The 11524-nt window shown below is 44.8% G+C and overlaps 2 protein-coding genes across 4 annotated transcripts in view; one reads left to right on the plus strand and one right to left on the minus strand.

Annotated features, from left to right (window-relative positions):
- LOC116435031 (fibrillin-1) overlaps positions 1-6286 on the plus strand; it is a 33683-nt gene extending 27397 nt beyond the window's left edge. For all 3 annotated transcript variants that reach the window (XM_031994111.2, XM_031994113.2, XM_031994114.2), the window contains 15 exons: positions 96-453; positions 560-705; positions 784-892; positions 961-1239; positions 1356-1781; positions 2112-2360; positions 2433-2636; positions 2754-2879; positions 2965-3204; positions 3297-3469; positions 3601-3795; positions 3882-3986; positions 4087-4239; positions 4316-4519; positions 4837-6286. In XM_031994111.2, the coding sequence (XP_031849971.2) occupies positions 96-453; positions 560-705; positions 784-892; positions 961-1239; positions 1356-1781; positions 2112-2360; positions 2433-2636; positions 2754-2879; positions 2965-3204; positions 3297-3469; positions 3601-3795; positions 3882-3986; positions 4087-4239; positions 4316-4519; positions 4837-5058 (3189 nt within the window). In that variant the 3' untranslated portion in view covers positions 5059-6286. The remainder of the gene's footprint in view (positions 1-95; positions 454-559; positions 706-783; positions 893-960; positions 1240-1355; positions 1782-2111; positions 2361-2432; positions 2637-2753; positions 2880-2964; positions 3205-3296; positions 3470-3600; positions 3796-3881; positions 3987-4086; positions 4240-4315; positions 4520-4836) is intronic.
- A 96-nt stretch (positions 6287-6382) lies between these two features.
- Positions 6383-8026, minus strand: LOC116435028 (galactose mutarotase). The gene is made up of 5 exons (XM_076366897.1): positions 7823-8026; positions 7536-7709; positions 7010-7251; positions 6663-6801; positions 6383-6583 (listed from the first exon to the last, which is right to left on the minus strand). Exons 1-5 carry the CDS (start codon positions 7946-7948, stop codon positions 6383-6385), a joined length of 882 nt encoding a protein of 293 aa, XP_076223012.1. The 5' UTR covers positions 7949-8026.
- Between the last annotated feature and the right edge of the window lie 3498 nt (positions 8027-11524).

The raw sequence follows: 11524 nt of genomic DNA on the forward strand, positions 1-11524 counted from the left end.
ATCATATACGAGTTTCATGAAAGATATTACAAGGAAAATTAACGATAAAATCGATAGCTTCGATACTAACTGCACCTTTCTAATAATCCCCGAAGGTGCCGAATCCCTGCAGCGGCAACGCGCAGTGCATAAACAAACAAGGCTACTTCGAATGCGTCTGTCCAGCCGGGTACAAGCTGGGACTCAGCCAACGGGATTGCGTCGATATCGACGAATGCTACGAGAGACCCGGCATATGCAACAACGGTGCCTGCAACAATTTGCAGGGCAGCTTCCAGTGCGTCTGCCATTCCGGCTTCGCTTTAACCAGGGACAGGGACAACTGCGTGGACATCGACGAGTGTCAGCGCAATCCGAACATCTGCAACAACGGGACCTGCGTCAACACTCTGGGCTCGTACAAGTGCATTTGCTACCAGGGATTCAAACTGAGTCCTAACAACGATTGCGCTGGTGGGTTGCCGATGAGATTACGATCACTTAAGTTCTTGATTACTTCGATGTTTCTGGATTCTTGTTTATTACATCGATAACACGAGGAACATGTTGGGGCTAACAGATATCGACGAGTGCCGAATAATGCCGTACCTATGCCGCAACGGAAGATGCAGGAACACGATCGGTGGATTCATCTGCGAATGCGCTGATGGCTACGTGCTGGCGCAGGATGGCCAGCATTGCAGGGACATCGATGAGTGTCACGAGGTGAGTTACCAAGGAATTATATTATATAAATAAAAGTGATGTCGTAGCTTTTTCTAAAATAACTATGAATTTTATTAGGTGCCCGGACTCTGTCCACCGCCAGGCAAATGCCAGAACTTAATGGGATCTTATATCTGCAACTGTCCGCCTGGTTACGAGTTGGATCACATAAGGAAGGCGTGCGTTGGTAAGTGAAACGAGACTCGAAAATTCGAGAGTTTGAGAATTTAAACGAACTCAAATTCGGGTTGGTAGACGTCGACGAATGCGTGGAGACGCCGGGTATCTGCGAGAACGGTCGTTGCATGAACACGGAAGGCGGCGTGATCTGCGAGTGTCCAGTTGGGTACAAGTTGAGCGACAGGCCGAACTCAATGCGGTGTATCGATGTGAGGGAGGAGATGTGTTACGATAGTTACCAGCATGGACGATGCTCTTACCAGCGAACGGGTGGAATGACGAAGAAGCACTGTTGCTGCACAATGGGGAAGGCTTGGGGGAGATATTGCGAGCAGTGTCCTCCTGAGAACAGCGGTAACAATTTTACGAATACTTTATATCCGAGGGAACAATTTGTTCTCATCAGTTCAATTGTAAACGATAAATGAAACATTCGTCTAACGATATTTCTTTGATTTATTTCCAACCAGAGGAGTTCAGGAGACTGTGTCCCGAAGGACCAGGCAGAGACGACACAGGAATCGATCTAAACGAATGCCTGTTCATGCCTGACGTCTGCTCCGGTGGTGAATGCATAAACACCGATGGCTCCTTCCGGTGCGAGTGTCCGCAAGGATACGTCTTAGACGCCAGTGGACGACGTTGCGTCGACAACAACGAGTGCCTCGCTGTTCAGAACATATGCGGTAACGGGACTTGCATCAACATCAACGGTGGCTTCGAATGCTCCTGCAACGAGGGATTCACGCCTGGCGTGAACCAGGTCTGCGAGGACGTGAACGAGTGCGTGGAACTTGGCAACCAGTGTGCATTTAGGTGTCACAATGCACCTGGTACATTCAGATGCATTTGTCCTTACGGATACACTCTGGCTCCCGATGGAAGACACTGTATAGGTTTGTCCTCTATCTCTTCGTCAATTCTGACTTCGTCGAATTTCAATTTTTGTAGAACGATAAGTGTCAATTTTAACACATCGCACGTCTTACGCATTGATGTGTACTTACTGTTTCTTTCTTTCTGCATTTGTTTTGCTTCAAGAGACAAAAAAATTCAAAAAAAGATTTTCTTAAATTGCTCATTCTTCAGAGACAAGTAAGGCCGGTGTTGAGGTTTTCGGCTGATATTAAACCGACGTGCAATATGTTAACCAATGATATCGCTTCAACTTGTTAGAGGAAAGATTCGTCCAGACATGATTAATCGGCGTGCAATTGTTTCTTTAGACGTGGACGAATGCGCTACACCTGCGAACAACTGCAAGTACCAATGCAAGAACCTGATAGGCTCGTTCATGTGCATCTGTCCACCTGGATACCAACAAATTGGCATGACAGACGAGTGCAAGGATATCAACGAGTGCGCGATCAACTCTGGCCTATGTAGAAACGGTCGATGCGTGAATCTGGAGGGTAGCTACCAGTGTCTCTGCTACGATGGCTTCCAACAGAGCGAGGATGGCAAATCTTGCATAGGTAATCGAAGAAAGGAACTGATCGATAAAATAGTAAAATATGTAATTTCAATGTATGCACCTTTTCTTACAGATCGCAGAGTTGGATACTGTTTCCTGCAAACAATCGGCGGAAGATGCACAGCGAGGACTCTAGATCTGAAGACAGTGACAAAGGCGGATTGCTGTTGCACTATGGGCGCAGCATGGGGACCGCACTGCGAAATTTGTCCTTCGAAGGATTCCGATAATTACAACGAGCTCTGTTTGGACAAGGGTTTCTCCGTGGATGGTCAAGGTATTAATGAATTTTCTTTACAATAACGTTTGACATCTAACAATGATACCTGTCTCCGAATGACACGACGATATTTAATTATATCTAGACTTGTGAGATGACGCTTCTTTGTTTCAGATATCGATGAATGTAGAACGATTCCTGATCTATGCAAAAACGGATTGTGCATCAACACGTTAGGTTCTTATAGATGCGTTTGTAACAAAGGTTACAAGAGTGACAAAACCGGAACCCAATGCGTTGGCAAGTATCCGCAATCATGACAAGTGTATCATTAGAATTTTCTTTTTACGAAAAGTTACTTCTAAATATGTATGTTAAATTTCAGATATAAATGAGTGCGAGCTGACACCGAAGCCTTGCAAGTACAACTGCCAAAACACAGAAGGAAGCTTCACGTGTTCCTGTCCTACGGGCTTCCTTCTCAATCCCGATGGTATCAGCTGCAGGGATCTGGACGAATGTGCGACCGGAAATCATCTGTGTCAGCAGAATTGCATCAACACTCAAGGAAGCTACACTTGCGGCTGCCAGGAGGGCTACACCCAAGATGGCGACGCTTGTCACGGTCTGTAATCATTATTCCGCGCGATGAAGGAGTGAAATATTATTATTCATAATATATAACCTTATCATTTTTCGAATTTTATACTATTGCAGATATAAACGAGTGTGAACAAGCTGGAACTTGTCCCAAACCAGGCACTTGTCTCAATACTTTGGGAAGCTTCCGGTGCATGTGTCCAAGAGGATTCAAGTTGGACCAGAGTGGCAGATTTTGCGTTGACCAGAACGAGTGTGCCGATGACACCACCTGTGAACATGGCTGTCAGGTAAATCGTACTAATTATTTCACGGATTTGTCCACTTTCGTATACTCTAAATAGTATTCTCACAGAAGTACCAGCGTTTTCGCATTTTCTACTTTAACTAAACGCACTCACTTGTTTTACTAAATTCACAGAACTACATGGGAAGCTATCGCTGTGGTTGCCCCGACGGTTTCGTTCAGCATCTCTATTACAACCAGTGTGTCGACGAGAACGAGTGCAACGGATCACCTTGCGGAGACAGTACTTGCATCAACACGATTGGCAGTTACAAGTGCGGTTGCCCTGATGGTTATCAGTACGACAATAAATTACAGATTTGTATGCAGGTATGCTTCGATCTAAATACATTTCACAATTTTCATTATCTCATCTATTTCAGCGACCTTAAAAATAATATATTCGATGAATCTAGGTGAGCGCTGGATGCATTGGCAGTCCCTGTGCATTTGGATGCACTCCGAAAGGTTCCAGTGGCTTCATCTGTGGATGTCCGACCGGTTATCAGCGAATTGGACAGGTTCGTTGCCGGAGAAATTTGTAAAAATACAATTAACCATCTTGCTAACTTTTAGATGAAAGAATTATTATTTAATGTGTTTTTAATTTTTATTCATTAGGGCCATTGTTTGTCGACCATAAGTCCATTGTCCCAAGGACACTACGGCGAAGACATCAGCAACGCTCCCACCTTCGTCATTAATCCCGATCCTTATCACATACCGCCCGCAGATGATAAGACGATATCGACCGAAGGTTGCTTCTCCTGCAAGGTACCGTCTCTCAGTATTGAATGCTTGTTAATTAAACCAGCCGATATGAAAATATGGAATTACGATTTTGTATCAGATCAATGGCAAGGGAAGACACAGAAGAGGCGCACGAATGAAATCAATGGACAGGGAATTAATTGCACGACGAAGTGAAATCATGAAAACGAGGTTCACGAGGGCAGCGAAGAGACACCATCATGGCGAGGAATATGTTCTCAAGATCAGCCTGCGGCAGACGAGGCACCGAATGAGAATTATTAAACTGCAGCCGGCTGTCAAGGTACTATTGAAAACTTGATGTTTATTTAACAAAATCTCGAATTATATCTCTCATCGTCGTGAAACATTTAAGTTTCATGAATACTCGTGATTTTCTATAATTTCCACCGGATCATGTTCATTAAAGTGTGACAATGATTTAGAATTGGGACAATCGAAAGTACAGTTGAATTTTCTTTAAGATAACATATTAATATTCGCTCTTTTTCCCTGTTACTCATTTTACAGATTGGAAACCGATAGAATTTTTCTCGTTCCCCTCTTCGACTTTTTCGAAATGTCAGAATTAGTAGAATTTGTTTCATTGTTTCTTTACAGAACGAGGATATCGTGTACACAATAGCGCACGGCGACAAGGAGGACCACTTCGAAATCGTGAAGGAGTACGGTGTCTGGGCGCTTCATTTCCGCAATCGATTGAAGAAACCAGGCCACTTCCGGTTGGCGATCCACGGACGCTCGAGAGACAACGCTACCGAGGAGAACGAAGTCTGGCAGAGGCCTCTCACGTTCAGAGTTCACCTGATAGTGACGGAGTAACGCTTAGGATCCAATGTTTCGGTTCTAATTAGTCAATTATCTCGCTTCCACGCGAGACACCGAAACGAAACGGCGAGAAACGGGAAAAGGAACGGGAGGGTATACTGATCCGAGTATTACGAACGAGAATTTTTTGCTGAAATTAGCGTAATCCCGCGCGGACGCAGCGGATGCTTTAAATTTTGTGTTCATGTGCCAGACTTGCGTCGTTCCCACTGCCAAATAATTGTGTTTTTCTTTTGTTTTATATAGAACTTAGCTGTGCACGGTCGCAATTGATTCTGTAACACTGCCTTCGCCTTTGTTTGATATTTTTCTGATATTTCTTTTAGATACTCTAGATAAAGCATAGATTAATGTTCGTTAGATGGTGCGAGGTTTCACTATGCAGGTGTCAAGGTTTCGTAAACTACGTATTAATTCATAATACTTTCAGGCTTACTTCATCGGTGTACTTTTTTTATATTGAGAAATTCGACGGAAATTTGTAACGTGTCACTTGGAATTCCCAGTATTTTGATACTTCCAATGAAACATTCATCTCTGGGGCACTTTAATGAAGTGAAAGCTCGACGGACGCAAGAATGAAATTGAACAATGTCTACCAAAAGACGCACGGACAGTCGAAGCTGTCTTAACAATCTCTGCCATAAGTTACTGCCACTCGTAACATACGAAACACGATTCGTAGAAATAACACGCTACGGATGTACAAAAAGAAACGAATTTTTTTTTTTTTTGTTTGTTTTATTACGCCTAAGTGGACGGAGTAATGTACACACAGACGCACAGATATAGCTTTATATATTTATAAACGTTTATGGATAACTAGCAGGTAAAGAAATAAATTTATACGAGTCGGTGTAGAAAGTCTGTGGACCACGTTCGACGAATGTGTTCAAAGTCATCATTGATTACAATAACTTTGTAATCGAGATTCACGGAAATGGTCCATACTTTCGGTACACCGTCGAACGAAGTGCCTTCACGAGAATTAAAAGAGAATTACATAAGGATAGTAACGTTAATCGACTTGGTAGTATGTACAATTTAATTAGCAGCGTCAATCACGTCGATCAGTAGCAAACGCAAGGTGTAGCGTGCGACTGTTGTCACGATAAATATGTGAATAGAAATTATTATGGCTAGTTTTGTACAATTACAACGGATGCGAAGATTATTTCAGCCGAGATGGTTCACAAATATATGTATTATAATTTTATGTGCCAGAATGTTAATTGGCAACCCTCTTCCATTAATCGAATGCACGATGATTACTAAAACACTGCGTATTAGCTTTCACAGTTTCGAATCTTCAAGTTACTCAAGTGTTCTGAAGTAAACCAAATTTATATGAGATATCGTGCACGTAAACTTTACCAGGATAAAGTATGCTACAAGGAAAATCGCTAATATTGACAGCGTCTGGGTAGTTTTGGGGTGACAAAACGAATCCTCCGTGTCTTTGGTACCAGACACCGTCTTTCCCACAAATTTCCGGTTTCTCCTCTTCAAAATCTGACACCTGATAACAATTACTTGAAAAACCGCTCAACTTTCGAAGTATTTTAACTGCAAGTTGATCAGACTTTATTGTATCTTACACAATCGCAGTCGTGGAAATCATCGAAATCTGGCGGATAACTACGTTCTGGATCGGGCAGATGATTTCCGGTAGAAAATTGCAAGCCTGGTTGATTAGAATAAACTTCTAACGTTCTTCCCGAGGTAGGATGTAGAATCCTTTAAACATAAATTTTAAAAAACTGACCAAATATCGTTATTGATATACAGAAGAAAGCATTGACGGAACGTTTAAAATATTAGACAATTGAAATATGAAATTTATCTGGATTTTTACGTAACAAAATAGAATTTTCTACTAACCAAGCTAAGTAGCAATTAATTAAATAAGAAATACAATAGTGTATTGTAGATCTGTGACAGTTACCTAGCGTGAAATCGATAGGACCAACAGCTGGGGCTGGTGATGCAGAGGTTTTGGTTGTAACCACCCCCTGGTACGTTGTAAAGCCGTTTCTTGGTCAGCTGCGTCGGTAAACGAAGATCATAGACTGCACGATCGACAGGAAATATAGCCCCTGTAGGCAAATTGTTCTTTATGTCTGCATAGGTCCAGCTATCAGCGTTAATTGAGACCACGTGCTTTTTTAATTCGGTTGGACCTGTTGCCTATGTTTTTTAACAGATTTTTAGTGGATTCAATCTGCAATCTTCGTGTACAGTTGAATAGATAATTTTTTAAACAAATTCTTTCTACGTATTTCACGAATCAAAGTATATTCCACATGTAAAAATTAATTATTTTTTAAAACGTGATATGTAGTTCGAGCAATCGTATTTTAAATTCAACGCTACGAATAAGACGCAACCATTTTCAGTTATCAATCCAGTCAGGATCTTTATAATGTATTCCGTAACGTAAAGATTCGATAACCGATCAGATAAGTTCTTACATGCCCAGCAAGATTCATCAGGCAGTTAAAAGTGATATTGGCAGGTGTTGGTTGAGTCGCAGTTGCTCGGATGTTAACATGAAGCTGGTTATCATCTGTCCAACAGAATTTGACCTGCGTCAACATATCACCTGGGTATCCTTCGTTATTCGCCGGACTATAATGACTCATCACCTGCGCGATCAACTCGTGACAATCGACAGCAGTTTGGAAAGATACAAAATACTTCGAAATGTTACAGATGAGTTAATCGAGCATAAATTAAACAAGCGATCAAACAGTTGTACCACATGTTTCTCGAGTATATAAGACTGCCAGTTGACGTTATCGAAACCAAGGAAACCTCCATTGACGTGACTGCAACCGTCTTCTCCGTTCACTGACAATCTGTACACTTTATTATTCACTGTCATGGTGCCGCAAGAGATTCGATTCACCACTCGCCCGATTATGCTTCCTATGTACCTGTTCTTCAAATATCCTACTTATATTTTCGTATCACTGTAATCAATCCTTACGACTAGGTACTTTGGTGAATCGTTTGTGTATGATTGAAACACTGATTTACCCTTGATATCGTCGAATCCTAGAACAACATCACCCAAGATGCCGGATTTATTTGGGATTTTAATGGATTGAATACTTGCACCCCAAGATATTAATTGCACCGATGCTTTATGCTTGTTAGTAAGAGTGTATCTACAGAAATATAGTATAAATTATTTTCTTATTCTTATGAATAAGAAAGCACCTTCATTCTAACATTCACCTTCTAACGATATCGAATTTTCCATTGCGTCTATCGTGGTTAGATTTAGGTACAAAGCCAAAGCCATCCTCCTCGATAAATGTATCCTGTATAGACATATTGGAAAGTGGAGTTCCGATTTGTCTTCATTCAAACAAAATTTTATTTCGCACTATAGATTTAGTGTCACCCCATTTACGTATTTTTTATGAACCTTTCGATTACAATGCAACTACGAGAATTTCGGCCATTGAAGCATGGTGCTTGAACACGTTACTGTCGAAACACCTGCCTCAAAAGCAAGCAACTTCGCGTCGAAAAAGAGAGAGTGAAATATGGCGGGCGTGAATCCAACTTTGTACGTCACCCCAGGATCTTATTCACTTCGATTTGTAGAAACGCCGATTCGTTTCTCCGCCAGAACGATAATCTAACGAGTATCGCACGGGAGGAAAGCAAAAACCCGCGTGCACGTGAACAACGTCATCCCAAAGAAGCCGAGGAACAAGCGGAATAAGAAGAAAAAGACAGTTTCCAGAAAGCGAGGCGCGGCAAAGCAACAATCCGCTCGCAAAATCCATTACACGAGGCCAGGCTATTACCGTGCGCGGCAAGCGAGCGACACAAATCCGACAAGCGAGCCTCGTTCTTAACGGTTCGTCGCGGCCGTGACGGATCATCATCCCCCACGCCAGGGGAGAGAACGATCTCGCGGTGTTACGCGTTCACGGCGCGGAAGAACAAAACAAGAGGGAAAAAGGAAGAGCCAGAAACATCCTACGAGAAGGACGAAAAACCAAGCGGCCGGCGCGAAGAGCGAGGAGGCATCTCGCTGCGGTGTATCGCGGGGAAAAAGGGAACAAGACGGAGAAAAGCTGAAAAAAGAAGGAGAAAGAGGAAAGGGAACGTAAGGCCACGAAGGCATCGGCGAGCGTCCCCGAGGACACGAACCGTTTTCTTTCCCCGGCAGCCGGGCGGCGGGCTGATCAGTCTCAATTCCCGCGAAGCGTTTCGAGGCTCTGGAAACACTCGCTGGAAATAATTACATTAATGGCGTCGCCGGTAGAAAAGCCGTTGGATACATCGCCGGTAGGTGCCCACCCCACACACCCCAGCCACCCACCTACCGAGGCAGTCTTCCTCGAGGAACGGAAAGCAACCCCCTCCTCCGGGCTCCCGTTAGTTTCAATGGCGAAACATGGAACTGACGGAATAATGCTCCACCCACAGGCTAAGGTATACCAACGGGGGTGCACGGCCCCCCTTCGCCCACCTTCCCCAACCATCCTTCCTCGCCGGTACTCGCGCTACCGTCTCCCTCCTCCTCGCGTTGCCTCTCCAGCCCCCGGTCGCCCTCTAGCCGCGCGCTCCCTCACTTTCTTCCTGACAATACATAATGCCATTCTGCCGCGGTACCGGCAACAATGAGTGCGCACGTCCTGCTGGAAAGTAATTATCTTAATGTCGACGAGCCCGGCGCCGACGAATGGAGAACATTCGCGCGGTGAACGTGGGCGCGCGCGCGCGCGCACGCTCGACGGCTGCCTTCTGTGCTGGCAGAGATCTCTCTTGGTTACCGCGCTTGCTTCGCCTTCCTCTTCTTCGCTGTCCTCTTCCCTCGCTGCCTTTTGCTCTTCGCTTTGCATCCTTCCTTCCTTCCTTCCTTCCTTCCTTCCTTCCTTCCTTCCTTCCTTCCTTCCTTCTTTCCTTCCTTCTTTCCTTCCTTCCTTCCTTCCTTCCTTCCTTTCTTTCTTCCTTCCTTAATTCCTTCCTTTCTTCCTTCCTTCATTCCTTCTCTTTCTCACCCCCATAGGCAATCCTCCTGCTTGCTTGAATCATTGTTTCGCTCTTGGATGCGGATTATACCTGCCGGCGCAACAATATCTTCCAGCCGTTTCCGCGATACCGTGACAAATTGTGTCACAACACGCGCCCGGATTGTCCGAGGCTTGATTGATGCCGTACCGGATGTGGACTCGGACTTGGCCCGGCTTCCGTTTAGCAGGGGACGGACGTTGACGAGGTGCATTAGATTGCGTGGAAGTTTCCGCCGGTATAGAGATCTTTTCGGCCATGAGGGGTGTTTTTTTCGGGAATTCTTTGGTCGAGGGTTGGTATGATCACTTTGATGTGGCTTTATGCTCGGAGTGAATAATGGTGGATAATGGGATCATTCAGTGTTACGTGAGTAAGGGTTTAAAAGCTGTGTTCGCGGGTGACGGGACAATGCTTGGGTTTCCCGGGAGGTTTCGATGCTTTGTTGTAAGTATTTGTAATATTTCCCCGTGAATTGTAGTTTCCATTGTGTGGACATTTCAATCCTTGTTTACCAGATTTTGTTCGAATGAGGGGATCATTTGATCACACCTCGCGCTAAATCACGATATTGTAAATACCTACTAATCCTAAGTCTCAGGTCAGTTTTTTATATTGCTAATAAAACCCGAAACAATGCTGCCTCGTTAACCACTTAAAAACGTTCCCACACTCTCTCGCAAACTTCCAATCCCCAGGCCCCTCCGCCGATACCTCCCCCGAACCTCCGTTAACGCGGTTTCGCCACTTACAATGAATCGAATCGCTTGATCAGAGAGAAGCCCAGCCGTCATCCGGCGAGATTCTCGCCCGAAAAAACGTACGGAAGGAATTGATAGATCTGTCCCACCCCTGGCGGACGGCGCTCGGCTCTCGGAGAGTGTCGTCCGATAAATCGATCGCATTAAAATCGAGCTGAGGGCCGTCGATCCGGGTAGTCTCCGGCGCGACAGCGTAGTCCCGTAATTCCATTGGCGTGCCTGCAGGCGAGAGATCCTTTGTAATCGATATGGGAAGAAGGGAAAGAGAGAGAGAGAGAGAGAGAGAGAGAGAGAGAGAGAGAGAGAGAGAGAGAGAGAGAGAGAGAGAAAGCAGAAGAGAGAGTCAGACCATGGAATCGCGGAGGGAGGAGCGCGGGGATGGGAAACAGCGGAGGGAACGGAAGGATGAAGAGGAGAAAAGAAAAAGTGCGTTTTACCGTGACCACCCGGATCGCATTATTCCCTCCTCTTTTCCGATCTCAATTAGTCATTACGTCTCACGGCGCTGCACGGCGTGGCGACGAGATGCCCTCTACCCCTCGTCGCCTTCGGCGTCCGCGCTTCGTCTCTGCATTAATTGCGTCTACGTCGGCTACGACGGCCACCCCTTCTCGGCACCTAACTCCTCGATTCGCCGCCCCCCTAGCTGCCACTAAGGGGTGGTG

Source organism: Nomia melanderi, chromosome 4 (genome assembly GCF_051020985.1).
Source record: "Nomia melanderi isolate GNS246 chromosome 4, iyNomMela1, whole genome shotgun sequence".
NCBI classification, from domain to species: Eukaryota; Metazoa; Arthropoda; class Insecta; order Hymenoptera; family Halictidae; genus Nomia; species Nomia melanderi.

Coding starts and splice junctions, on each gene's coding strand:
- LOC116435028 (XM_076366897.1), bottom strand. CDS start 7,948: ATGACAGTGAATAATAAAGTGTACAGATTGTCAGTGAACGGAGAAGAC. Junction 7,252..7,535: donor TGATGAATCTTGCTGGGCAT/GTAAGAACTTAT, acceptor TAAAAAACATAG/GCAACAGGTCCAACCGAATT. Junction 6,584..6,662: donor ATTTCCACGACTGCGATTGT/GTAAGATACAAT, acceptor AATTGTTATCAG/GTGTCAGATTTTGAAGAGGA.